The sequence below is a fragment of the Apiospora kogelbergensis genome (assembly GCF_038363985.1).
Source record: "Apiospora kogelbergensis strain CBS 113332 chromosome Unknown utg000006l_segment0_segment0, whole genome shotgun sequence".
In the NCBI taxonomy this organism is placed as follows: domain Eukaryota; kingdom Fungi; phylum Ascomycota; class Sordariomycetes; order Amphisphaeriales; family Apiosporaceae; genus Apiospora; species Apiospora kogelbergensis.
This window is the reverse complement of record NW_027117423.1, coordinates 4,638,782-4,666,505: the sequence shown is the minus strand read 5'-3', so window position 1 is coordinate 4,666,505 and position 27,724 is coordinate 4,638,782. Positions and strand designations below refer to the sequence as shown.

Genomic DNA, 27,724 nt, shown 5'->3' with positions numbered 1-27,724 from the left:
CCCTAACCCTAAGATTTAAAGATAATAAGTAATTATTTCTACTTTTCCTCCTATATATAGGTATTTATTATTTAAAGTAATATTAAAAATATTAAAAACTTAAATTAGCTATTCTATTTATTAAATTAAAAGGGAAAGGAATATATTTATTTTAAGTTTTTATTTAAAATTTTAAAGATAATAAGTAACTATTTTTACTTTTCCTCCTTTATATAAGTATTTATTCTTTAATATAATAATATAAATATTATAAAAGTAAATTAGTTATTTTATTCTTTAAGCTTTAAATAAAAGATATATATTTTAATTAATTTATTATATATAGATTTAAAGATAATATATAACTATTTCTACTTTTCCTCCTATATATAAGTATTTATTCTTTAATATAATACCTTTAAAAATTAAAATTATAAATTAGCTATTTTATTCTTTAAACTTTAAATAAAAGATATATACTTTAATTAATTTTTTATATAGAAATTTAAAGATATTAATTAACTATTTTTACTTTTCCTCTTTTATAAAAGTATTTATTATTAAATATAATATTATAAATAATAAAAAAGTAAGTAAGCTATTTTATCTTTTTAAATAAAAGAGAAAGGAATATATTTATTTTAAATTTATATATAATAAATAAAAGGTATTAAATAACTACTTTTACTTTTATACCTTTATATAAATATTTATTCTTTAATATAATAACTTATTATATTAAAATTCTAAAATAGTTATTTTATTTATTATATCTTAATTAAATAAATTATATTATATTTTATTTAATTTTATATCTATTATATTAAAGGTATTAAATAATTATTTTTACTTTTTCTATTATATATAATATAATTTATTATTAAGTTAGTTATATTATTTTACTAATTACTCTTTCTATTTCGTAATATTTTTATATAAATTAATTTAATTATAATACTTTAAATTAATTAAAATTATTTATTATTTAATTTATTACTTAATTCTATATCTTTTTTATAAGTTTATATATTATAATTAATTTCGTTATAAGTATTATAATACTTACCGCTTATTATATACTACTTTAATAAACTTTTATTTTTACCTTTATTAAATATTAAATACTTCCCTTTTACCTTCTTATTTTATAAATATTAAAATTCCTTAATAATAAAGGTTCTTTTAAATTAAATTTATACTTTTTAACTTTTTAATACTTTAAAAGGATTAAATTAATATTTTAAAAAGTACGGATTTATTTATATATAATAGTTATTTTATAAATTATTTAATTTATACCCTTTATTATTTAATCTATAATATTTAAAATTAATATTAAAGAATTTCTTTAATAATTAAAGATTTTACTTTTAATAAAAGTAAAGTACTTTATTATTTATTAAAGTTTAGATAATATCTAGGGGTTATAACTACTAACTATCCTTAGATATAATAAGTTAAATATAAATATTTAGAAATATATATCTAACTTATTAATTATTTTATTTAAATTATAAAGTATTAAATTAAATATATTAAATTTAGATTTAATATTATTTTTTATAAAAATAATAAAATATATAGCTTTAAAGGTAATAAAGAACTCGAGCTTTATAATATAATTTATTAAAGTCTTTATAAATAATTTAATTTCCTTTAAATATATACGCTTTAATAATAAATAAAGTATAATATTTAATAATTAAAATAAGTAAGATAAATAAGGAGGTATATTAAATATAATAATACCGTTATCTTTATAATATATCTCGAATTTAATTAAAATATAATTCTTATAACTATTTAGGATTAAAAAGCGATAATAACCTTTTATTTATACTTTAATATATTTATTAAAGTATTTAATTTAATCTAAGCCCGTTTTATTATCGATTTAATTATTAAAAGTTAATTTAATTATTTAATCGCTTAATAAATTAATTTTATATAACTAATTTATAAAGTAATATTAACCTTAAACGATTAAGAATAGTAAAATATATTAGCTTTATAAATTAATATATTCTATTATTATTAATTATTCTTAATTATTAAATTAAATTATTTTTACCTTTTTAAATTAATCGGTATATATTATAATAAATATTAAATTAATAATACTTATTATAAAGCTAGTTTTATTAAAATTTTATATATTATTTTTTAAGATATTATATTTAACTTTTATATTTATAATTAATTTAAATTAATTAGAAATAACTTTCAAATTTTTATAAAAAGTTCTTTAATAATTATATTTTTAATTTATTTTAATCTTTAAATTTAGATTATAATTAATAAAGCGTTTAATTTAATACTTATTAATATACTTATTATCGCGCGCTCTTATAAAAAAATTAATTATATTTTTTATATTAATAATTTTAAGAGGTATTCTTTAGGTATTTAAATCGATTATATATTTATATAATACCTCCTTTTTAATTAATATTAATTTCTATTATAGATATTAGATTTTACGTTATAGAGTTTAACTACGGAATCGGTTATTAATTATAGATTATAGGATATTAAAAGCTTTTATAACAGCCCTTTAACTAATAAACTTTATAAAATCTCGCGTTACTTAAATTATTAATTTTAGCTTTTATTTTAATAAAGAATTTAATATTATAATTATAGAAATAAGATATATTAAAGTTTAATAAAGAAGGTTAGTTAAGTTAGTAACTAATGAAGTAATATAACTAACTTAATAATAAACTATATTAATTAATATTAATTAAAAGTATAATAGCTCTCTTATATATTAGTTTAAGCTATAGGGCTTTATATTTATAATATAAATAGAGGTTAGTAATTTAGGATAGTTATAATAAAGTTATAATATACTTTAGAACTTATAATAGAGATATAAAGTTAATTATTAAATACCGGTAGTTTTAAGTTAGTAGAAATATTAAAAATAAAATTTATAATAGGGGGTATTAATAATTTAATAATTAGGGATTATAATATAGTTATAATAAAGTAATTTTTATTATTTTATAAAAGTTATAAATTATTTAGAATTTATATTAATATATAAGGTAGTTAAATAATCTTTATAAAAGGATTTTATTAAACTTTTATTATTATTCTTTTTAAAGTTTTAAATTTTTACTTTTTATAATATACCTTTTTAATTTATAATGTTTATAACTTTTTTAATAATAATATTATTATTTATTATAATTAAGTATTTAGATATATATAATTTATTTTATAGATTTTAAGTAATAGTATTATATATTTTATTTAATAATATATTAATTATTAAGGTATATCCTATTTAATAATATATTAGTTATTAAGGTATATTTTATTTAGTAATATATCGGTTATTAAAGTATATCTTATTTAAAGATATACCCTCGGTAATTTAATATTTTTTATTAAAGTATTTTAATAATTTAATATATTTATTATATTTTTAAATAAGATATAAATATAAATATAATAAGTAATAATAATATTTTTAAAAAATAAAGAATAATAAAAATAAAATTAAAAGTTATAAAAAATATAAAGGGTATTATTAAAATTTAAAAAAAATAAGATAAAGTATAGAAAGAGCGAATTAAAGAATTATTAAAATAAGTAATAATAGGGGTAAAGTAAATTTAATAATAAGGGTAGAGTAAATTTAATAATAAAGGTAAAGTAAGAGGATATTAAATAAAGGGGAGGTAAGAAATAGATTATATTTTTATATTAATATTTTAATAAAACTTTTTAATATAGAATTCTATTTTTAAAATATATATAATAAATTAAATAAAAATAATAAAATTAAATAAAATAAATTATTTAAGTTATTAAATCTTTATTTTATTAATTCTAAAAAATAAAAAGTAATTAATATTTTAGTTAAAGAGTTATTTAGTTTTAAATAATATAAAGGAAGGAACTTTTTTTTTTTTTTTTTTTAATTAAGTCTTTTTACTTTCCTTTAGAGTTAATTATAACTTAAGCCTTTTTAACTATAAGATATCTAGTTTTAAATAATATAAAGGAAGGAACTTTCTTTTTTTTTTTTTTAATTAAGTCCTTCCACTTTCCCTTAGAGTTGATTATAACCCAAGCCCTTCTGACTATAAGATTAGGGGGAGGGGAAGTGTAGATGCGCTCAACGCAGATGTATTCGAGAAGGATGCTCCTACTAAGGACAATCACACCTCACCCCAGCTATACCAGCACTTTCAGTACAAGAGCCCCCAGAACAGTTTCCCTGGCATTCATCCCAGTCCTTATGTAGACCGGGCTCACAGGTTGAGGGCTTGTTGCAAGACCGGCACTCATATCCCTGTGAAACACGGCTGCACGAAGCGGTGTCTGCCTTACAAAATGTTTCGCATTGGTGTTTCGTAGTGTAGATGCGCTCATCACAGAGGCTGTCGATAAGGAGGCAGCACAAATGTCAGCAATCTACTATAATTCCTCTATCATTGTCAATCGGAACACTTACCTTCCTGCTGAAGGAATCCGGGACGTCGGACCAAAATAGTTCATCGGAATGAAATCCGCCGCATTAATTTGACCAGGGTCGATGTGAACGTCGTCTTCCACATCGATGGGGGGCCCCTGGTCGTCATCTTCTTCCTGTGCAGACTGGTCGGGTAACGGGGCCTCATCCAGGTGCCACGTGTCCATCATATACATAGCAAGGGACGCCGCGGTCCAGGATTGCGCATTGATCTGATTGTCCATGACCCTGTCGTGTTGGGCTCGTTTGTTGATAATTTTGGGACTATACTGTTCGTTACCGCCAGAGCACCATGGGTCAGAGACGGTTCCCTTGAAATGCATAGTCTCATGATGAACCGTGCCGGCCGCGGTGTGCCACATGTTGTTGATGATGCGCTGGGCCTCGGGTCTTCCATCTAGGTTTTTGGTTTGTTCTTTCAATGGCCTCCGAACCCAGTCCTCAAAAAAGGGCGGACAATACAGCGTATAGTGATTAGACCAAAATTTACCTAGGTCATTCCATGTCCTTGCAGCCGGACGCCCTTCATTATGATTGCCCGGGTCTGGCTCACAACTACCTTTCGGAAGGCCGCGGGGCAGATCTTCCGCTCGACAATAGAAGTAGACATACGTGTTGAATGGGGGCTCAATGTACCATGTGCCGAAGTGTATGGCGTATTGCTTCGCAAGATTGGCTTGTAATCAGTTAGCCGGTGAACGCTTCTCATTCAATCGGTGGAAACTTACCTTGCAACTTCCCGAACTCGGGTTCCCCATCTGGGCTTCTTGGGGTGTCGTCTGCATCCTTCCTGGAGCCCTCGCCCATATACGCATCCATGGCCCTCTGCTCTCGGGTCCAGATTGGACCTTTCGTCGGCACCCACTTGTAGGCTAGACGAGCCAAAATACCTGCGTCATCCCAAGACTCCAGTAGCTTGTGATGAAGTCCCTGATTGACACAGTTCTTGTGGATGTTAGGCACCGTCGCTCCCTGGGGAACGGGCCATGGATCGCCGATGTCAATAGGAGGCGGCACCTCCGGGGAATATTCGGTACGGGGAACTTGGGATCAACAAGCGGTCCGTCGTCTCCTTCGGTGTCTTGAATCCCACATCGATTGAAAAAGGTTTCGGCCTGGTTGGTCCATGTCCCCAAAACGGAATGCATATCGGCCCGACCGTCGCCGTCCAGATCAGGATAGAAGACGCAAGTCCCGGCCACATTGCCGTCGTAGACTGGATCGGTGATTTGATCCCATCTGTAGGACGAGCCAGATAGTTCGGCAGGATCACCTGGGCCCCGGTTATACCACACATAACCATTGCCATCGAACTTATCTACCCAGATCATATCGTCCTTTCCATCGCCGTTGACATCTGCCCAACGAAGGTTGGCCCGATCCTTTCCGCTCGGGTCGGCAAACTTGATCTGGTTGGCGTTCTGCCAGCTTCCATCGTCCTGGTGGATGAACGCGGTGGTGCGACCGTCTTTCGCGATGCAGAGGTAATCACCTCGTCCGTTGCCGCTAATATCTGCAAAGCGGACAGCGAGGTCGTGAATCCCAAGGCCACGTCTCTGCGAACAGGAGAGTGGTGGAGCTGGGTTAGAATCATAGATCCAATCCCAGCTACCTGTAGCAGGATACCTGTTCAACCACACCTGTACACGATGGTTATCATCTGGGTCAGCCCAGACAATATCGCAGGCGCCATCACCATCCCAGTCCGTTAAATGTAAGTCTTGGCGATCCAGTTGCCTGCCGATCAACTTAACAGGATCCCATATGACTTCACTCGGGCCCCAGAAGGATTCGTCACCAGCAATCTGCTTCTTGCCAAGGTTTGGATACAGCGTCATCTCGCCTTTGGAAAGCGTCCAAACGTAATCCATACGCCCATCCGGATAACCTCGCATATTGCAGTATTTATTGCCGTCGGCTTGTTTTATTGTCAGTCTTGGTGGTCCCAAAAGGGCGGTATGGGCCGTGAATCATACCTTCGAGCTTCGCTCCTCCTGAGCCAGTATTCTTCCAAAGCCGGACATCAAACCTATGTTTGCCATTGCCCGCGGCGGTGTGTTGAATAAAAGCATAATCTCTTCGTGATCGGAGGCCAAAGTCCTGGGGCTCGCCATACACTCTAGCGAAGTGAACCCTGTCCCGAAGGTAATTCTCGGTGGGGGTCGCAAAGCCTGCCATTCCCCCCATGTGTCGGACCTGAGTTGGCCCCCTAATCAGTGTTAGCTATCTCCGAACCCAATCCGATTTCCTTGTAGCAGAAGAAGACGCTACCTTGTGGAAGCCCTGTCGCCAGGCAACATTCAATCCATCACCTGGTCTTCCTGATGCGCAACTTCGGGCGTTAGTCCATGTAGTCGTCTCACCTAAATCTCCAACCCACAACCAATCGTCACGGCCCTAGTATATGAACGCTTCAGTTAGTCTGGAATGACGACTGATATAGACGAAAAACCACGAGCTGGACTTACATCACCGTTGAGGTCGTGGAATCGTACGCCTCTTCCGTCGCCCATGCCCTTTGCCGTAAAACGTACGCCAAGTTCTTGCCAGTACTTGGGAATATCGTCTACCGAAACACCAGGTCAGCACTCGTGGACGTGAAGTAGGAATGATCTGGGTCGTCATTTACCTATCCAACCATTCCGCCATGCTCGAATGTTTCCACCATCATCGAGGACCAAATAATCAGCCCGGCCATCCCCATCTATGTCGCCCATTCTCACACGGTCTTGTGCGTATCCCACGCTACTCTTGATCATGCCGATCGGCTTGAATGTGGGAGGCGTTGTGGCCGTGCCGTCTCGTTGATTGATGGTGGCATATGCTGTGCCGTCCGGTCCGATGCACACAAAGTCATCATACCCATCAGCTGTTTCTGGTTAGCATAGGGCCCGGTGTTAGTTTTGTATCAAATACGGATAACTCACCATTGAGGTCTACAAAATGGACGCCACGGGGAACACAATTATCCGATACGCTCATATCTCCAATCTTGAGAAAGGCGGCATCGTTATGATTCCCATTGTTCTTCCACACGCCGTAGTGAACAGACCCGTCAGGGTGGTCGAACCAGCCGATCAGATCGTCTTTTCCGTTGCCATAGAGACTAGATAGCAAGAGTTTGTCAGTAAAAGAGAGAAAACTCTTAGGCTATAAGTTTGGATTAACCTTGCAAAGAACCATTGATTTCTGTCGAAATCGCTGGTGATAGAGAGCACGATGCCTTTATCTTGAGAGTCGTGGTAGTAGATACCATCACCTATACCGGAACCCTTTTGCGTCAAACTTCCGGCGTAAACACCAGAGCCGAACTGCTTGTCGCACGAGTTTCCACCCTTGGTGTCAATGGGAACGGCCTCTTGTATGAGCCTCGACGATGCCGCCCGTTCAATGGCAAGCCTAGTGGCAAATGAGTTAGCGATGTGTTGTAAAATAGGTACATCTAAATCAGTTGACTGGTATCCTGGAGCCGGTACATACCACCAAATGTTGGCCATCTTCACGAAGCCATAGTCATTGGGATGAACTCCGTCCACAAGATCGTCGGTAGACACAAAGTCCATGTCTGCCAGAAGAATCGGTCGGCCATCGCCATTGAGCCTTTGGACGAGTTGTCTGTACTGGCTGTTAATAACCTGCGCAGAGCTGGCACCTGCTGTTGTGGTTGGAAGCACGGTAGACAAGACGATCAGTGAGTTGCTCATATCCGGTGCCGCCCATAAGTCTCGAATAAGAGACTCCATACGAACACCAGCGTTATCCAGATCCAGCCCACGGCCATTATTAGCATTGGCATCGTTGGTGCCAGCGTTGATAAGTACGACGTTCGGCTTGTATTGGTAAGAGTTTCTGGAGCGTTCATGGACCTGACTGATGACATCACCCGGGTTTGCTTCGACATTCTGGTAATGGTCAGCATGAGCGAGTAAAAAGGCAACATAGACGCACATTATCAACCATGTTGCCATTGCTTCTGCTTCCCACCATATTCACATCCCACCCTTTATATCGAAGCTGATCTCTGAGCGGTTTGCGAAAACTTGAATGTGTTAGTCTTGAGCTAGATCTGATTGTCGCCTTGTGAACGTACCCGTTTCCGGAACTAGAGCCCTGACCCCATACTATGGAAGCTCCAAGAGACAGAATCCGCAGCTTGACGGGCCTAGGTTCATCTTGCCTTTTAGTTATGGGTTGTGATATGTTCAAGGGAACAAAGTGATTTGCATCGTGGATGCTTGAATGTGGCGCAGCCTGAGCGGTGGTCAAGAAAAAGACTACTGCCGCGAGTGCTGACAAGAGACGAGAAGCACTTTGTAGATACATCTTGACGGTAGCTGTCAGGATTTCCGAGGTCTCTGGAGGTCCTGAAATGAGAAAAGCTTTCTAGGCCGTCGCCCCTATTTATAAAGAATGGTGGATGCTTTGAAAGTCCTCATGCCTACACGTTCTGCGAACATGCTGTGATCGACCATGAACTTCATACTATGTGTCAGCAATCACGGCCATTCTCAACACAGAGACCCAATGAGGGCATCATTCCGTCTCGCTTCACGATATTTCGCTGGTTACAACCGTCGAGGTGGCTTTCGAAACCAACAAGATTACATCCATTCTCAGTGCAGATGACCAATGAGGTCATAGTTCCATCTCGTTGAACCGAAAAGGAAGAACTACAATAATTATTCCGTCTTGCTTGACGATCCTTCTGTTTGCAACCGTCGAGGTGGCATTTAGAACCAACAGAATGAGATCCATTCTGAGTGCATAGGACCAATGAGGATATTATTCAGACTCGCTTCGCGATCCTCCATTTTTTTAGCTGTGAAGGTGAAAATCCAAACCAACAGAATGACATCTAGACCTAGACATGCGTGAAGACTACAGATGTGCGTGCTCGGTTCGGACGCCCCAATGGGCAATAGGCCCGGCTGTATGTGATGCAGGTGGGATGAGGATGATCCTATGCTGTTCCTGCTCGGCTCATTATAGTCAGCTAACCGGCCGGGTACGCAGCACATGATATTGAATCAACCAACAGGTTCTATAACGGGGACCTGTCCGAACACATGACCAATCAGCGGGTACTGCAGCGGGTTTACCTGACAGATGCCCATTCAACGGGTAACCAATGAGAAAGTAGCCAAGCAACGGGTAACCAACCAACAGGTGACGAACCAATATGCAGCCAATTGATAAGTGTGATCAACCAGCAGTTAGCCAATCAACAGAGCTGAATATGCTTCATCCCCGGTGTATTACAATTCAATATTCATACGCCAACCACCCACCTACCCCGCTTCATCCGGAACACCATTCGTGCGTATTAGGCATATACGTACCCTGTCATCGGTTCTGCTCAAACTTCAGTGCTTCATCCACCGTCGCAACTCTCTGGTTGACCTTTCCCGTCATTCATCAATCGCGAAAATGAGGTGGACGTCACCAATCGCCATCTCCGCCGCGGCTCTCTGCTGGGCGACAGCGACTGGAGCTAAGACGGACTGCCCTTCCCATCTTCAGGTACAGGTGCCCAGAAATTCCACTATGGACGAGGTGCATTCTATCCTGTCCAGCTGTTCTTCCATCCAATCTCTTTCTCTTCAAGTAGCCCAACTAGGTTGCGTCGGCCATCCTGAACGTTGGAGCCTCCCGCTCGATCCTTCCGGCCGATCTCGTTACCTGTCTCGACCGGATAAATTGTCGCTTGGAGGCTACCGATTTCAGGATTTGGACTTGGATTACATCAGGCCACCCGGCAGCAGTGTTGGCCGCTACGTCAACCCCTGGATGGTGTCGGGGAAAGCCTGGGCTTGGCTTCGCTGGCAGTTTCTTTCGCCCCTCCAGAGATCCACGATCAATATTGACCTCTGGCTCGGTGCCATGGACTTTTCGTTCATCCGGGAGTTGACTATCTTGCACTACCATGGTGACCCGGAGGTGCTGGTGAGCCGCCTGCCAGCCCGACTGCCTAGACTCCAAAGTCTGACTGTCGGAGGTCCTGGACTTCACCAGTTGGTGCTGGCCATGCAAGACAATCCACTTGAGCACCTGTCCCTGCTTGATCCCGGACCAAGTCACAACCTTGCTGCTATCCTCGATGCACACGGTAAAACATTGAAAAGCCTGCAGTGGCATAACCTCGAGGGTCTCTCAGCCCGGCGCCCCGTCATATCTGAATTTGAGCTACAGAGGCTTCATGCCACAGCCCCAAATCTCCAATCCCTGACTCTCGATTTGAACCGCCACGACGAGGATTGGCCCTGGGAAAGCTTGAAGGCACTCCGACAAGGCCTTCCCCAGAGTCTGGAGCACCTGACCATCTATTTCGAAATGGCGAGCGAATGCCGGCGGCAGAAACGAGATGACTACTACCACAACTGCGGGGAGCCGTGCATGCCAGCAGAACAATATGCACAGCCGCTGCTGACGGCTGAGGCGGCTCAAGCCATGTCCCGTTTCCTGATGCGAGATGCTCCATCGACGCTGTCGCACATTTCGTTCTTCGCTGGTTATCCGGAGGACTACGAATCCCTGAACGGCAATGAAGCGAACTGGCTGTTTGGGAAATGGGCGGCGCTCGAATGTGGTATCGCGGATGGCGAGGTCGATTGCACGGGGGTGGATGCTGTAATATCAGAGGATGAGAAGAATTGGCACAAGAGGTTTTGCTCCAAGAGTCAGGAGAGCCAGAAGGTAGACCGTGGTTACCCGCACAAGGAGTTGTAGAATAGATGACGAATGCGGTGACAACGTTTCATGTGACTTGCCACCGCTGCTCGCCCCTGGGAATAGTACCCGCTCTAGTGTGGTCAGTCAGTTTGAAGTCTCAGTTGGACAATTTATATAGTCTTGCTTTCCTCTTCCTGGCCTCCCTGCTCACCCTTCTCCGCGAAGCTGGCCGTGGGGAAACATGTGCGTGGCTGGTGTGCGTACATTAGACATAAAGCGGTGACAGCCGACGAAATCGATGAGAGGCAACAAACCATCGACGAGAAACAGTAGACTATCGACGATCGGGAAGGGTAAGTCAGTGCCATGAATGAGCTCCGTCTGGAAATCACGGCTCTCAGCGAACAACATGGCCATTTGAAGGATCAGCATCGCACCTTCAGCGCCGAGCTCGAGCAGACAAGGACCGAGAGATGATCATGAAGAAATGTGAATACTCTTGACCAGGAGCCCTGAATCTGAGGGAATTCTCCGTCGCTGGATCCGTCTGCTTTCCAGTCAACTCTCAACAGTCGACTTTCCTCGGCCTGATTCGGATAATCATCCATATTAGTCGTCGAAATCTCGATGTCCTTCTGAAGTTCTAAGCTGGGGCTCAGACATTTTCACTGGCCTTAGTATCACCACCATGCTCCTGGAGGCTGTTGAGCCGGCGGCCATGTTCGGATACATCTTCGGGTCGTCCTCGTCGTTTCTCCTGCCAACGACGAACTGTCCCAGGACCCAGCAGCAACCCAACATTTAGAGGCGGGAGACTTCTGGGACCAATGAAGACTTTCCTGGCTCCATCGCAGGCAACATTATCAATCACGCTGAATCTGGCGGCGGTTTCAGCAGCCAATGCCGATAGAGCCATGATGGCGGAAAGCAACAGCATACTGCAGCGACTCACCTTGGAATAACACATGTTCAAGCTTGGCTGGACTGGACTGAAGATTGAGAGAGTTTGATGTGCCCTGGACAGACTTGGGCACGAGGATATCCAAAGACGGGTGCATGTGACTGTTGGATCTTGTTGTTTTCTCTCGACCGGACGCTATCTCGTTGAAGACCGTCATTTCACCACATCCGCTGACCCATTTGACCAGAACCTCATGTCACCACTTACATCAACTGTTGATGCATTGGAGTCGTACTGTTATGGGAAGACGTGTTGTCACGCGGCAGTGGGATGCCCCAGACCACCTGCTGCTGATGCCGGCCCAGTAAGTGGCGAGGGGCCCAACAGCGACAGACGACGTTGGCCACCCGGTGCAGATGATCCCTCTCGGGCTGCATGAAGTCGAAGATCTCATTGTGCATGCGGACAGCGAAAGCCCATTCAATGCGATTGATGCTTCAACTCACGTTCAGATAGTTGTCGCCGCAGAATGGCTAATGGCTGATGTTGATGCAGCGCGCGCCATGGAGCTCAGGTTCAAATAGGAGTTCGTGCACTGCGCAATTGGACTTGGGGCCGGCAGCTCTGGGCCTGATGGATTGCACCTGAGTTAGGTGGTGCCAGTGTTTTGCGCCAGGTTTTGGTGGTGCAAATGCTCGTTTTGCACCACCTTATTTCGAGCATTTGGTGGTGCAAAACGTTTTGCTGCCAAACTGGGTGGTGCCAATTGTTTTGCACCGGGTTTGGGTGGTGCAAAGGCCTGTTTTGCACCACCAAAATTGGGACGTTTGGTGGTGCAAACCAATTTGGTGGTGCAAACCATCCTGGGTGGGCTGAAATGGTTTGCACCAGCTTTTGGTGGTGCAAATGCTTGTTTTGCACCACCTTATTTCGAGCTTTTGGTGGTGCAAAACATTTGGCGCTACCAAGTCGCTAGCGCTCACTGAATTTTGGCGCTGCAATAGCGACCGCACCTCAATTAGGTGGTGTAAGTCTCTACGCCACGAGCACCATTCAATGTCGCATTCAAGACTTACACCACCAGTTGCGCTCTTCTCGTCGTCGCTACTGCAACCCGCAGCTTAAAGAGCAGGCTATGAAGTCGAGGGAGGATTCAGTTGCGACTAGCATCTGCTTGAAATAATTACGACCTGCTTGGAATTCAATCGTGATATTAGTTGCGCAGTGTACCAGTAATTCAAGCTGTTAGTATCTGGTGTCAGCAGGCTGCTGTACTGATGTAGTGGACAGAGCTGGATTGAGTACTACCTGGTTGAAGGGGTGCCAGCTAAGGAAAGTCTTTGCACCAAATCGTTTTGCACCACCAAAACGTTTTGCACCACTAAATCTAGGCGGCGACAAATTGGTTTGCACCACCAAAGCTGCACCACCTAAATAGTTTGCACCACCAAATCATTTTACACCAGCGTAATTTATACGGCGCCAGATTAGTTTGCACCACCAAAAGTTGCACCACCAAATTGGTTTGCACCACCAAATCGTTTTGCACCACCAAAATTTACGTGCCGCCAGATTGGTTTGCACCACCAAAACGGTCTGCAGTCTGCACTGCCAATTGCTAGTACAAGGCCAGCCTGTGCACCACCCAACGTAGCTCTGCAATTGGTGCTGGAGTCACCTGTGTACGGCCATGACCAATTGAAATGCCGTGGATTGAAGATAATACATTACCTATGTCCTGAATTATTCATGATCAGATGCTCTCTGCGCCCGGGTCTTGGGTGAAATGCAGCGTGTGCCCGTTGTTCGTTCAGGGGCAACGAGAAATGCGGCGAGATTGGAGACAGCTTACATCTGAGGCTCCAATCAAGACAATTCTCCCAAAATCCAGAGAGGGATCGCCCAGGAATCTCAATTGTGGTGGCCAACGCTGTCGATCCTGCTTGGGTGACGATGGTATTCATGTCGAGTCAACTCGGGATGGGCGAAAGCAGCTGGCCGACCAGGAGTAGCAACGCCGACAGGCCAGCCAACAAAGTCGAATTTCTCTACACCGAAGAAGTCTCTCGCGCAGAGAGCAGCTTGCTTGGAATTCGGGAGAGAAAGGTCCAATGTGGCTAGCCAAGTACCACAAATAGGGGCAAAGGATCCCCATGGGATTGTCCACGTTGCTAATGTTCTCAACCCCAGACCCAAGCTCGGTTCATGAGATTGCGATGGGAACATCGGCAGACTACTGGATGGGGAATTCACTCCAGAAGGGACCCAGAAGCATGAAGGTCGACTCACCTATGACGGACCGCTGTAGGAAATGGCACGTATGGCGAGTCGGAATGGCGCTGGGGCTGGTTTGGAGTGCGCAACGCTTCGGTGAAGACTTGGATATATTTCCCAACGTCGTTGGTCTCTTTAGCGGGATGCTGGATATTGGTGAACATGGAGGCTTTTGGTGGTGAGCGGGCAGAGCCAAGGCATGTGGGTGTCGAGCTCATTCTGCAGGCCGCTCTTGTCGAACTCGTCGACGTCCTGAACGCCCACCGCCTCAGCCTTGGTGCCGCTAGAGCAGGCTAATACGGGAGGAGACCTTAATGAGATATGTATAGTATAAGATCTAGAGCGCGGCAAGGCTTGATCGAGAAAGTCACTCCGAATGAACTCGTTGTGACGCACCAGAATAGAATCTGTCTGTGGACGAGGGTTTTCGTTGTCCTCCGCACACCACTGTTCTTGGATGTTGGCAGGGAGAGCTGTTTGGGTCCCATTTTGGAATGTTTGGATTCTGATATCATTACCTACGCCATTGTTGATCTTGACAAGGGGCATCCTATCCTCAGCCTTGCTGGTGTCGATGGACCAAGATGCATTCTCGTGGTCAGCGGATCTAAGTGGCCTCGCCCGCATGTTTTGGCAGCTCTCCCATGGAGGCTCGGTCCTGTCTGACATACACGTGAGCAAGCCAAGGACACTATCTAGTCATATAGGTACACGTGAATCACACGGGCCTGTGGTGTATGCTATTTATAGATAACGAGTGCCGAGGTGATAGGAAGATATCTACTTCACAGCTATGGCAAAAGGAGACACAGCATATAGATGAATCTATAGCGACAGGTAGGGTGGGGTAATTTGATATATTAAGAGTGTGTTAATGAAGTCTTGCACGAATACAGTATTGGTGAAGACGGTCCGTGGGCACTCGGACTGAAACGGGAATAGATGCTATGGAATATAACGACGGCCGAACATCCAAGATGAGCCGGGCTAACATGCCCAAAGATATTGGCATCTCGTCAGCAGTAACAGCATGGCGGCTCAACTACCAAGGTCCAGAACTTTGAGAAACACACATGGAAAACGACATTTAGCTATTCTGAAAGTAGAAGCCGACAGATCAAATGGAAGATACACATAATCCTAGTAGCACCTGGCTTCTTGGTTTAGAAACTTGGCAGCAATTACGACCGGATTCTATCGACGAACTAGGACGAGACTCTTGGCAACGAGCTGGTAATCCCCCATATTCTCTGGACCCCTCGTGCCCATGGCCTGAGCCCTCTCGCATGTGTGGGCGGAGCCTTTCAGCGCCTTGCTCATATACAAGGCAGGGAAAATACACAGCTGAACGATCATAGTTTCGTCGTCGCCATGAGCCGTGGCCTGCCCAGCAATTTTCATCGTCTGCATGTCGACGCGGCTTCCAGGCGGAGGGAAATGCCAAAGACAAACCCTGTCGGCCAGGTAGAGGTTCGCTGCCAGCTCGAGGGCACGCTGTACCGCGTCTTCGAACAGGCTTGACGGCTTCGTGGCAGATGTCGTCACGGACGATTCGCTACCGCTGACTTGTTCTGGTTCGGGTCCTGTGGCAAATACCGGTTCCAGTACTTGGCATATGTACTCAGACAAGGTCCTGGAACGGTCGGCGACGAAGTGTGCTTCGAAATGAGGCTGCGACGTGAGAATCTTGTAGGCAAAGAGCTCGATTTGATGAAGAGCGCTCGGCCCATCTTTACTCAGTCAGCCATCATCAGCAGCAGCATGAAGCTATGTGGTATCGGAACTTTGTTCGGGCTTACCTCTTTCCAGAAGTTGCTTTTTGAAGTATTCAAGAATCGGCGACTCGGCATTGACGAGCTCGTCAAGGGAACGCTGCCACACAAGAGCCCAAAGCGCTGCGGCCACGAGGGACCTGAGCACGTCGGCCATCTTGGTGCCGGAGTCCCCACAAGATGTCATGAAAGTGCTGAAATCCGAGCCAGACAGTGTGCTGGCCCACTGAGAAAGGATTAAGTCAACAGTCGGGGACACCCCTTTCGGTTGATCCAATAATAACCCGTCCCATTGGAGCAATGCGCAGGCATCCGCAATGGAGCCCGCGGTCACTTCAAGCTCCAGCATGATCTCGTTACTGCTCGGTCCGAGATGGCCGGTTCTTGCAAGAGCCACATTCTCCCTGGTCTCCTGGAAAGCCAGCAGCTGTTTCTTTAGAACAATGATCTCGTTCTGAAGGGAGACCAGCATGTTATCCTTGTCCTGTGTTCCCTGAACAGCTCGGTTGCAGTGCAGAAGCTCATCCCTCTCTTTTCGAGCCTCGTAAAGATGGCCGGCCATTGTCATGACCTCGCTCCGCATCCTCTTGACCCGGTGCTCTCCGGTGAGCAGATCGCTTTCGAGCCGCGACTGCGTTTCCCCGTCCGCCACGCCATGGCGTACAGGAATCGTCTGAGTACCTTGAGAGATGGTATCTTTTTGAGCATCCCGGTCAAGTTTGACATCGGGCTTGGGTGCTTCTTTTGAACTGGTACCAGGAACGCCTTGTGGGGTCGTAAGAATTGGGCCTGGGGGCATTGTCTCTTCAATATTCCGCTTCTGGGGGTTTGTGAGCTTATGCACCCCAGAGTATTTTGGAGCAAGGCGCTACGAACCTTGGACAGGACTGATGGCTCACTACAATATTCCTCATCATTGTTCTCGGCATCATCCGACCAGGACTCAGGTTCTGTTATCGAGCCTAGCTCGGTGAGGCTGGAGTCGTCCGAGCCCTGGCGTGGCTCGGACAAGGTCCGCGACCGAGATCGAAGTGTAGATGCGATCCCCCGCAATTGCGCCTCGGCGGTTTGTCCGGTAGGGGGTGGCCGAAGGCGTTCTTTGGCCTTTCTAATGTCCTCAAATTCAGTCCCGGTTAATCCAATGAGAGGCGAGCCATAATTATGCTTGAAATCGCGGAAATCGAATCCCCAACAACCCCATTTTCCCCACAGCCTCTTCAGTTTCCCGGTGACCTGGTCCAGCACGACTTCTTTATTTGCGTCTTCTCGGAGATGCTGAACCACAGTTGAGTCAAACTCTATGCCATACTGTATGCAATGGTCTAGCCATGCAAGAAGCGGAGCTGTTTCCGTTGCAAAATGCCACGTTGTTCTGTCGTTGTTGGTGCCGTTGTTGGGGCCTTTCGTGATGGCTTTCCGCGCCATTGTTGGAGGTGCAACCAAAGAAGCAAAGCGAATCGATCGCTGGACACGTGAAGGAAGACGAGGGTGATTTCTGTAAAGGCTACGAAAGACAAGGCGAAAGATCGCTAGGGCCCACTCCTCCAGGCAACAACTAGGCCTGGAACTGGGCCTGTATGCAGGAGTGTTGCATCTTGACGGGTTACGCGCTAATACATGGATGATGATTGGCTTATCTAGTTGGAAGCAAGGTATATGACACAGCTGAAGTGGCTGTGCGGTGTTGTTGGTCGGCAAGGTCTGTTTACAGGTCAGGGGTGATAGCACAAGTGGAAATACTACCTATGCTCTTGGTCAGGATTTGGCAAGCCTACATAAGGGGGGAACAGGATGTCTCGACAACAGTTGCTTTTACCCCTAATCCAAATAACCCAAAACCATGGCTAACTCAAGGGAGTCCACGGCGACTCTGGACTTTGCGGGGTGCCTGTCGCCAGGTCGTGGGGAGGCGTCGGCCTACTCCACACCCTTACCAATTCCTCGGGTCGACGACGAAGACCAACCCGGCAAAAAGCTAATTATCGCCATTGACTTTGGCACAACGTACTCGTGCGTTTCGTTTGCGGCGATCCAGGATGGGGAGAAACCCGAGTACTTGGTGCACAGTAGAATAGAGTCAATCGAGAACTATCCCGATGACCAAGACCCCAATGCGGCCAGTCCAATGAAGAAGCAGGTCCCCACCGAGCTGATGTATCCAAAGACGGCCGACTTTCGAGCCAAAGAGGATCTAGACGACTTGGGTGACTCTGACAAATCTCAGGATGAGCTGCCCGACCTCGACGAAACTAGGGATGTCGATGAAGATGGAGACGTGAATATGGCTGACGCTAACGGAAAGATAATGGCGCAGTATCTCAAAGACCTCCTGACCCAAAAGTCTGCGATAGACTGGGGCTACAGTGTGCACCAGTCTCGGAGCCTTCCAAAGGTGCACAGCGATCCCACCAACAAGCCTCTGGCCCGCTTCAAGCTCCTTCTCGACACCAGTCCGATGACCGAGGAAGTGAGGGACAGTTTGAAGGACACCGTCCACTCTCTGCAGAAGAGACGGATCATCAAGAAGCCCCTCCAGCTTATTGCGGATTTTCTCACGTGTCTGCTACGCCACACCAAGACGGAGCTCGCCGACCAAGGCTACGACGACAGCTGGCCGCTCGAGCTTGTCCTGTGCGTCCCGGCCATTTGGACGCAGAAAGCCTGCCGAGATATGCAATCGGCCCTGGCGGTGGCAATGAAGAAAGCAAAATTTGCGGGAGTCGACGTCCAGAACAACAGCATCGAAAACCTTTTCATCGTGTCAGAGCCTGAGGCCGCGGCAGCTTATGTTTTGGCTTGGAGCCCGGATGTTAAGGTATTACTGCCGCCAAGCACCACACGTTGCACTCAGAATTCAACGGCAAGCTTACCATTGGCCACAGGCAGGTGACACTTTCGTCTTGTTGGATGCTGGTAAGACCATCCACCTGCATTGGAAGAGAAGAGGAACTTCGTGCGATGCTCGCTAACTCATACCTAGGTGGCGGCACTGTCGATGCCAACACATACACCGTCAGTAGAACGAATCCTCTGCGACTGACACATGAGGTCGTAGAGCCTGGGGGTAAGTGCCAAAGTGGCCGAGCTAATCTATCCATCTGCTCACTTCATTAGGTGGCCTTTTCGGGTCTAGCTACCTCAACGAAAGCTTTCGAAAGCTTCTCAAGGGGCGTCTCAAGGACGAGCTCTACCTCGAGAGCGGCACCCACACCATTGATTCGATTGTCGAAAAGATCATGATGGAAGACTTCGAATACAAGGTCAAAAGGTCTTTCAACTACTACGCGACCCCGGGTCTTTGGAAAATCCCTGTGCAGGGCTTGGTCGACAATCCCGGGAAGGCGTTCCAGGAAGGGTGTCTTCTTATGCGAATGTAAATTCTTTTCCCTTTTGGGGAGGATGCGGAGTGTGCGAAGAGTAGCTAACAACTATGTTGTCCAGGGAAACTATCAAAGCCTTGTTCGACCCATTATTGCAAGGAATTGTCTCGGTATTGGAGGATCAAATGATGAAGGCTACCTCTAGGGGTTTCCGTGTTGAGGTGAGAGCTCCCATGTTACTTTTTTTTATCAGCTCTTAACAACTTTGAGCAGAAGGTTGTTCTCATAGGCGGATTCGCCGCTTCGGAGAAAACGCTGGTCAGATACCTCCAGAAACATCTGGACAAGCTCAATGCCAAGGATGGTTCCAAAATCGAATTGATCAAGCCCAGACACGCGTAAGATACATGCCATCCCCCTCCAGGTTGCTTCGCTGAAAAGATCCAAGTACTACCGCGGTGGCTTCAGGGGCGGTATTGCGAGCTTTCAACAAGGAGCTAGGCCCCAAGAGACTGGCAAGATCGAGCTATGGAATCCTGCGAACCGAGCCGTTTGAACAATGTGAGGAGCACGAAGGTCTACGTCCTTACTACAATCCCTATGACGGTCAACCATACATCAAGGACACGGTAGACTGGATTCTGAAATTGGTAAGGGCGAAGATCTCCCTACGGCTTTACTCGCAGATGTACTGTCGTCGTTTTGCTGGGACGTTACTGACACGGCATGAACAGGGATCTGAGGTCCCTCCCGTTTGGAAGAAGTCGTTTGAATGCGAGCATCTGATCCCTTGCTGGCCAGTACAGAGGCTTCTATGTACCGAGATACTATACGTCTCTGATCATGCTACCGAATCACACTATCGTTTAAAAGATGTCAAGAACTTTGGTACGTTTCTATCCGCTAACATTTCGCCAATCCCTGTGCAACTTACAATTTTCAAGGCGCCGAAAAGGTCGGCGAGATTGTTGTGGACTTCACGTTTCTCCGAGAACAGGGGTGGCTGTTGCCCACTGAGCCTGGTAAGAATTCAAAAGGCAAGCCCGCCGGCAAACGACATTATAAAGTCGAGTACAAGATAGAGATTGAAGTCGTGGACCGCGATTTGAAGTGTAAGTCCCTCCAGAGACTTCATTAATGGCTGAATTCGACTGCTGACTTCCGTTTCTCTAACTATTAACCAGGCTATGCTGTGTACAAGGGTGAAGTGGTTGAGAAATGTCGGATCAATATTGCCTCAGCATTTCGACCGGGTGTAAAGTAACGACAGACTGGACATGTGATGTCAGCATGAGATGGGATGGGATGGAATTAGGTAGTACTAGGTCTGTTACACAACAATGCGAAGGACTTGGGTTGTTTCCTTGCTCTGCTGGCTTCGTTGAACTATGTTTCCCTTTTCCCATGGTTCATCGAGTCATTATTCAGCGCCACCGTTCACTGGTCACTTACTCAGTGCTTAATTGCCCCTCCCATCTTCCGTCTCCCAACACGAAACTCTCCTTTCCAGATGCTAGCCAGGCTGTGATATCCAGATGACAGCAGCCAATTCAATGTTAGAAGATAGGTCCTTCGGTGCCTAGCGGTAAACAAAGTCGCACGGACTTGAACAGTTTCCCTCTTTCTTCTCTCACAAACACGACTACGAATCTTACCAGCGACCATAACAATCGGTTCCAAATGGACGAGAAACCAAGAAATCCAATGCCAGCATTCAACACCATGCCTTTCTCGGGCTCAGAGACCGGCCTCGTTCACTACGGTCCTTCCAGCCCATATGTCCCTTTCTATCCAGCCAACATGCTCGAGCCAGGGCACATTCAGTCAGGCATCTACAGCGAAGAAGAATATATATAGTCTATCTTCGCTGATGATGTATATGGTTCCAGCGTCCCAGACACTTTTCTCTGATGTTTCGCTAAGCGAGACATTTGCCAGGATGCCACAAGCAGAAAACGATCGAAATTGGAATAATGGCCCTCCTCTGCCGTCTGTTCAGAGCAATTCACTCTTCGGTCAAGTTTCACTACCAACGCCATCCCTGAGAGACTTATGGAAACAGCCACACCGAAAGTGGCCGACTCAATTGACTGGCCGACTCATGACATTCACGTTAGTGGTAATGAACTTCGCTCCATTGGAAAAACCTCAGGCCATACCAGTGCCTTTAAAAGACCCGGCCTGCGATATCAGATCAGGTTATCGTTATGGGGCAAGCCGATCTATTTGACAGCTCAGTCGAGCAGCTGGCTCCGCGAGCTAGTTGGGAAGGAAGGTCTATGACACTAATGACACTAAAAGAAGAATTTTTTGGAGCTCTATTCATTTTTGATATTCCACGTAGACTCTGGTAATATGCTTTGGCTGTCGATGCGCCTCTGATGAGCCACTGTGATGGTTGATGTAGCAGCTCTCATCGTCAGCGCCCCTATCTTCTTTTGCCCACCCCCTGAAGGTGTGGAGTGCCCGCATGGCGCAGTGGTCAAGCGTCTGGCAGTGCATCAGTCAATCCACCAGCTTGGTGGGCGACGAATGCAAGTATGTTCGAATCCTGCTGCGGTCTGACCCGGCTCATGACAGTCGACAACAGCCATAAAGTGGCTTATGGACGCCATAAGCTATTACTGCCGCAGACTAGGTATTAATGAATGATAGCGACTAAAAGCCTAGCCCTGTTAGAAGCGAGGAAATACGAAGTGAAAGTATAGAATAAAACAAACATCGTGTATTTTAAGTCTAACTTATTTACTTTACATCCCAATTCTCATATCGCAAGACTCACCTATTCTAACTCTATTTAACACTAGAGTTCTAGAACGCAAGGACCTTAGTTCACATGGTAATACAGCCACCTGTCCTTACTGCCTCCACTTTCCCCGCCTGGTCCTGTTCCTGCCTCGTCTTTGTGCTAAGAGGCGCTTTATAGCTTCGCTTCTTGCCCATGCCGGTCTCAATGCGGTGTAGACCTTCCACCAGATCGTCATGCCGTAGAGCAAAGGTGATACGGAACCACCCCCGCTCCTTCTCGTGGAACGCCGCTCCATAGGCCAGAGCCGCTCCTGCCGCCGAGATCTTATGCCACAGCGCGAGGTCCAAGTCCTCGGTGGCATCGCGCCCGCCTAGGCGAGCCCAGACGAAGACGCCCGCGACGGGGTGGTAGAAGGGGATCTTGTGGAACTCCATGAAGCCGCTGATGTAGTCGGCCGACTTGTGAAGAAGCGACCGGCTATTGTCGAGCCAGGATTTGGTGATCCGAAGGTCCTTGAAAAGGGCCAGAGTCATGACCACGGTGGCGTTGGATACCGTGTCCCTCTCGATGGTGAAAACACTATTGCGGAGGTCTAGGTTGTTTTGAGTAACTAGGACACCCTTCGCAGACACGGTAATGTTAGCCCTAATGACCTCGCCTCTGTGTTACTTCTTTAAATACGTACCAAGCGTAGGCCACTGCTACCAAGATCTTTGCTGATACTATACACGACGTGAACACGGGCAGGGTTGATCTTCAATTCCTTTAGGTCAAGAGAGAGAACGGAGGTGAATTTCTTCTCGGGCGATTCGATAATATCCTTGGATTCTGTGCAACCGTGGTTCGAGTGACCCCATGTGGTCAAACCATAGATCTCGTCCGAGATGTAATGGATATCGTGCTTCTCGCAGAACTGGAGGACGGCCTCCATGTAGGAGTTGGGGTAGATGTGGCCGTATGGGTTATGCGGGTTGCAGACCATGATACCGCGGACTCGGTACCGCGCACTCTCCAGAGCCTCCTCGTAGTGGCGGATGATGGCGGCCTTGTCCGTGAACTCCTTGGGCCGCTGGACCTCGACCAGCTGGTTGTTGTTGCGCAGGTGCGCGGCATTGCCAAAGCCGCTCCAAAAAGGCGCGTCGATAAGCACAGCCTCACCCTCATCGCAAATAGAGTAGACGAGGCAGTCGAGGATCTCCTTGGCACCACCCTGGCAACCGACGTGGTCGGCCACAACGGGCACGCGCGGCGCGAAGAACTTGTTGAAGAAGGTGGCCGTGGCCTCGAGGAGCTCGACGGCGCCAGGGATGCTGCGGGAGTAGCTCAGATTGTGGTCGTCGAAGTCGCACTGGATGGCCTTCCTCATGGTGGGGAGTTCGTCCGGGCGGATGAGCCAGTTTTCGGCAAGGTCCATGCCAATGAAGCCTGGCGGGTTTGAAGGCGGCGGTGGGGAATCGTTCTTGTGCCATTCGACACTCTCCTTGACCCGGTTGGAAATCATAGTGAAAGTCTAGTGCGAGTGTATGTTCTACTATTTAGTAAATTGAATGAATAAGAGTCTTAGATATTATGTAGAAATTGCTATTGAGGTTCATTGGGAGCGATTCACATTATATAGGCCGGTTCATAGGATCGGCCTCCACCTTCAGTTGGTACAGAGAATTCGGCATAATGAATAAGGTTTTGACTGGTATGTGAAGTGGGGTCCATGAATGTTGATTGATGATGGTAGGCGCACGAATGATGTTGTTTTATATAGGTAAAGGGGTGTTAAAAGATGGTCAATGTCGATGGACCATGCGCTGTTGTGAGTGAATTTGGCCCTTTTTAGCAGGAGGTTGAGAGCTATATCGGTAGCCGAACTTCGTTCATCATTCATCATCCATCACTTACGATGCACCTTATACTGAAATTTCGAATCAAGATGAGCTCATGTGATAGGCGAAATATCACTGTAACAATTTCATTGATGTAATTTTGATTTAATAGCTCGCTATTCATAACGAGTTATACAGCGGGGCTGCCCTAAGAATGCATAACCCTTCTTCTTCAAGCCTCTCGATCTTGCTCTAATAGCCCACAGGTATGAGGGTAAAGATGCTATTTCTGAAAGCGCTGTCAAGCTTGTACCATTTCCGGCTGGCGGTAAGTTGCTGCTTGAATTGATTGTGCCTATATTCGTATTGCTTCGTCGATTTCTTCAATCTTTCTCCGCTGGGGATGTTTAGGTAAGTTGAATTTATCATGCGTTTGAGTGTCACCAACTGCAGGGCCCTCATTAGTGAGTTATATCTAAAGTTCAAAGTTCAACCCGTCTTACAATTCGCGAGTCCGTCATGCCTCGCACATTATAGCCAAATCGAACCATAATACAATGATATAACGATGATATAATTTCTTCATTACTGCTCGCCCCAACACCGGGGTTTTCATTGAATCAGAGTATGCCCGGTTCAGTAGTAATAACTTGAACAAGTAGGGCATACGAAAGTGCCGAGGTAGACTTGTCTTTATCCTTAATCCAATACTGTACATGAGTAATCTCCTTATTGATCTTCTTCTTGCACGACCCAACGTGAACGCCGTCGATGTAAACCTCGAAATCGCCGTCCTTCTCACGGACCTCGAACTTGGGATTGGGTGCCTTGAACCATTGCCTGTCCAGACGAATGTCTTTCTGCTGACCCCATCCCTGATGCGCCTTCTTACCATTCAGCCGTAAGACGTCCGGTCGCCGGATGGAAACGCTCAGGAGCACGTCATAGTTGCTCTCTTTATACCGGTCTTGGTTGTTGGACTCGTCAAAGTGCATGAAGGATATGCCCGTACTGTCCTCGCCGACGTCGGCCTTGGTTAGGCTAATGGAAGCACTCTCGACGGTGATGATGCCGCCTTGGGGAACGGGTTTCTTAAGCCTGATGGTCTTGTCCAGTGCGAGGTACTGCGTGTCTGATGGGCTTGTAGAGCAGTTCGATGTCAGCTTGAACCTCAGATCATTTATAACATAGACGCTTACATCTGAGTCGCGTCGGACAAACGGCTCTCGCTCGATGTAGAGCTAGTAGGCGGATCGTTATTGACTCCAGATCCGATACCGAGCGACGGGATGACGCTGAAGTTGGCAAAGCCAGATGGCTTGGATGCATCCTTGAAGTGACTCGCCGTGTTTACCGAGACGACAATCTGAAGGCGGAGGTTCTGCAACTGATCCTCCGGGACCTCCTTGCCATACTACACAGCTTATTAGTGACTACGGAATGAAGCAAGGGAACACTCGCATTTTCACCTTTGTAACTCTCCAATAGAGACGCTGCAGAAGACTCTCGACCTCGTCCTTTTCCAGGGACGCCAATGAGTTCTCCTTGAGGAGCTTGTTGAGCAACAGGTTAATGGGAAGATATGCCGACATCATAACGTTCTGCCGCTCGAGGGTGGAACAATTGCTGCAGACCGTTTCACCGTTGTTGGTGGCGGGGCTGCTAAAATTGTACACACTGCCGATGTAGTCGCGGGCGAGATCCGGCGGCTGCGACGCGTCGGCCGGCGCGAGACAGACCTGGACGGCGAAGGAGTGGCCCCGAACGCGAATCGGGAGAAGCGGACGCTGATGGCGAAGTCGTTGCTCTCGATGCCGGCGCCCCCGGAGATAATCTTCATGCCCCTCGGAACGGGCCCTGGCGCCGCTGGCCCGTCGGATGGGTTAGAAAACGCCCGCGCAATGGCGGTGGCCGAGCCTCCTGTGGAGGTGGCGATGGCAACAGCGTTGGCAGGAGCGCCTCCGCCACCTGTTTGGCCCGAGCTGACGGCTTCGTCCAAAATCTCGATGGCCTGCTGTCGGCATTTTCCATACTGGGTGTTGATAAGTTCTTTGAGGCTTTTGACAAGCTTGGCACGGTCGGGCTGGCCTCCAGTTTGGTACTCGGGCTTCCAGGGTTCTATCCCTGAGTAAGTGTATCCCAGGTCGAAGTGATTTCGGACCTCATTGGGCGTCCATACGGCTCCTGCCTTGTCTTTATGAAAAGGACGCAGGGGTGTGGTGCTGCGAATGTTGTCTCCCTTAGGAATGCCAATGGTTCTTTGAGGAAAATCACCTTGGGGAGACTCAGTGAACCATTTGTCCTGGTTAAGCTGCTGCCAGATGGCGAAGAGCCGGTCCAGGTAGCTACCATCGATTAGTCAACATGCTCGAATACCAACAAGGGAGCGTATGTACCAGTGATGAAGCCAAAACATGGGGTCGAAGGTCGCCACTGGGATTTGCGACATATGACCACCTTCACCTCCCACCCACCAGTGAATATTGTTGTGGATGAATTCAAGGTTCACGTCAGTCTCCTCACTCGTGCCTTTCTTACCGTCAACGTTAACGGTCGCAAATTGCTCGTAGGTCAAAGGGTACGTCATTAGACGATAGACCAGCTCGGCTGCGGCACCGCGGTCTTTGTCCTTGACGTCGATGTGGTCGGCCATGTATCTGGTGACTTCCTCGTTGTTGACCACGCCCTCAATCCAGTCATTGCTTTCCGACTTGGTCTGCCCCTCCAGAGGACAGCGACTGGTGGCATAGCAAACGCCATACTGAAAGACGATTTCTTCAATACTGTGGGCAAAAGCAAAGATGAAGAGTTACACGTACCTCAAAAGACTCCTCTTCGTCCGTCGTGACTGTCCCCACCCCCTGTGTTGACATGGGCTCGTCATTGGGCATCCGGAACTGATACAGAGGGTTTTCGATGCGGACCTTCTGCCCTGGTGGCGCTGTAACAGTTACTTCGGGCTTGTCCGCGAGAGCGGGAATCCTTGGGTTCGCCGCCCAATCCCAGAACGGGAGCCTCCATGTGTCTGCCGCTTGCTGCCATGACTGCTGTTCGCTCTTGGGGAAGTTCGGTATAATCTGCTTGACCATCACATCATACAGTTGTTGCTGAGAGGTGTTAGCCGCTTTCTATCCCTCTACATAACACGAGACGTAAGAGGGTGATCTGGCAGTGTACCCACCTCGTACAAGAGCATATATGGGCGATGCCATGGCGGAAACAGGGCGTTCGCATGGGTGCAATAGCCCTTGTCTTTGGCATCCTTGGGCGTGGTGTTGGGCTCGTCCCAACCCTTGAAGGGCATGCCATGGATACCTGTATCTAACAATGAGTATAATTAAATCAGGCTGCATTATGGCTTCTAACCGGCAATCTGGAAGAACGAGTCCCGGCTGTCGGGAGGGACATCCTGGAGGCGTCGGAGCGCCAGGAGGAACAGGTTGACCTGCTTCTCGTTCTCGGCCTTAGATGACCATTCATTGATTTCTTGACGGGTGGGTACCGACCCAGGCCCGTCCAAGCCCCAACCGGCTTTGATGCCCGTGATGGCGTAGTATTCGTAGGGCTGAGACTGACCCATGTTGATGAGTTCGGTAGGGTTCGGTGTATAAGGCATAAGGAGCTATGTTTCATTGTTGCCTTCATGCTCCCAAGTTGGGATTTGTACCAGCTTTTATAATCATGATATCACGCATCTCTTCCTCAGTATCTATGGGCATGGCCTCGACGTTTCTGTGCGCAGGCAAATTTTCAACAA

General features: G+C 45.8%; 8 protein-coding genes across 8 annotated transcripts; 2 read left to right on the top strand and 6 right to left on the bottom strand.

Annotated features, from left to right (window-relative positions):
* Nucleotides 1-4,443: 4,443 nt before the first annotated feature.
* Nucleotides 4,444-8,788, bottom strand: PG998_010360 (uncharacterized protein; the record flags this gene model as incomplete). The annotated part of the gene is made up of 13 exons (XM_066877176.1): nt 4,444-4,855; nt 5,078-5,141; nt 5,194-5,290; nt 5,356-5,395; nt 5,483-6,383; nt 6,442-6,661; nt 6,934-7,031; nt 7,095-7,334; nt 7,393-7,571; nt 7,634-7,864; nt 7,946-8,367; nt 8,414-8,504; nt 8,556-8,788. The coding sequence occupies 13 exons, from the start codon at nt 8,786-8,788 to the stop codon at nt 4,444-4,446; spliced, it is 3,228 nt and encodes a 1,075-aa protein (XP_066729332.1).
* A 1,104-nt stretch (nt 8,789-9,892) lies between these two features.
* On the top strand, nt 9,893-11,191 carry PG998_010359 (uncharacterized protein; the record flags this gene model as incomplete). Its single annotated transcript, XM_066877175.1, has 1 exon — nt 9,893-11,191. The coding sequence occupies one exon, from the start codon at nt 9,893-9,895 to the stop codon at nt 11,189-11,191; it is 1,299 nt and encodes a 432-aa protein (XP_066729331.1).
* Nucleotides 11,192-11,789: 598 nt separating this feature from the next.
* Nucleotides 11,790-12,050, bottom strand: PG998_010358 (uncharacterized protein; the record flags this gene model as incomplete). Its single annotated transcript, XM_066877174.1, has 1 exon — nt 11,790-12,050. The coding sequence occupies one exon, from the start codon at nt 12,048-12,050 to the stop codon at nt 11,790-11,792; it is 261 nt and encodes an 86-aa protein (XP_066729330.1).
* Nucleotides 12,051-14,444: 2,394 nt separating this feature from the next.
* On the bottom strand, nt 14,445-14,936 carry PG998_010357 (uncharacterized protein; the record flags this gene model as incomplete). The annotated part of the gene is made up of 1 exon (XM_066877173.1): nt 14,445-14,936. One exon carries the CDS (start codon nt 14,934-14,936, stop codon nt 14,445-14,447), a length of 492 nt encoding a protein of 163 aa, XP_066729329.1.
* A 567-nt stretch (nt 14,937-15,503) lies between these two features.
* PG998_010356 (uncharacterized protein) lies at nt 15,504-17,506 on the bottom strand (the record flags this gene model as incomplete). The annotated part of the gene is made up of 3 exons (XM_066877172.1): nt 15,504-16,039; nt 16,109-16,901; nt 16,958-17,506. 3 exons carry the CDS (start codon nt 17,504-17,506, stop codon nt 15,504-15,506), a joined length of 1,878 nt encoding a protein of 625 aa, XP_066729328.1.
* A 415-nt stretch (nt 17,507-17,921) lies between these two features.
* On the top strand, nt 17,922-20,665 carry PG998_010355 (uncharacterized protein; the record flags this gene model as incomplete). Its single annotated transcript, XM_066877171.1, has 10 exons — nt 17,922-18,896; nt 18,964-18,994; nt 19,062-19,145; nt 19,196-19,454; nt 19,523-19,622; nt 19,675-19,799; nt 19,850-20,051; nt 20,136-20,289; nt 20,346-20,513; nt 20,586-20,665. The coding sequence occupies 10 exons, from the start codon at nt 17,922-17,924 to the stop codon at nt 20,663-20,665; spliced, it is 2,178 nt and encodes a 725-aa protein (XP_066729327.1).
* Nucleotides 20,666-22,233: 1,568 nt separating this feature from the next.
* On the bottom strand, nt 22,234-23,651 carry PG998_010354 (uncharacterized protein; the record flags this gene model as incomplete). The annotated part of the gene is made up of 2 exons (XM_066877170.1): nt 22,234-22,770; nt 22,836-23,651. 2 exons carry the CDS (start codon nt 23,649-23,651, stop codon nt 22,234-22,236), a joined length of 1,353 nt encoding a protein of 450 aa, XP_066729326.1.
* Nucleotides 23,652-24,587: 936 nt separating this feature from the next.
* PG998_010353 (uncharacterized protein) lies at nt 24,588-27,594 on the bottom strand (the record flags this gene model as incomplete). The annotated part of the gene is made up of 8 exons (XM_066877169.1): nt 27,334-27,594; nt 27,149-27,282; nt 26,787-27,074; nt 26,364-26,728; nt 25,754-26,312; nt 25,437-25,706; nt 25,167-25,381; nt 24,588-25,107 (listed from the first exon to the last, which is right to left on the bottom strand). Exons 1-8 carry the CDS (start codon nt 27,581-27,583, stop codon nt 24,588-24,590), a joined length of 2,601 nt encoding a protein of 866 aa, XP_066729325.1. The 5' UTR covers nt 27,584-27,594.
* Nucleotides 27,595-27,724: the final 130 nt, after the last annotated feature.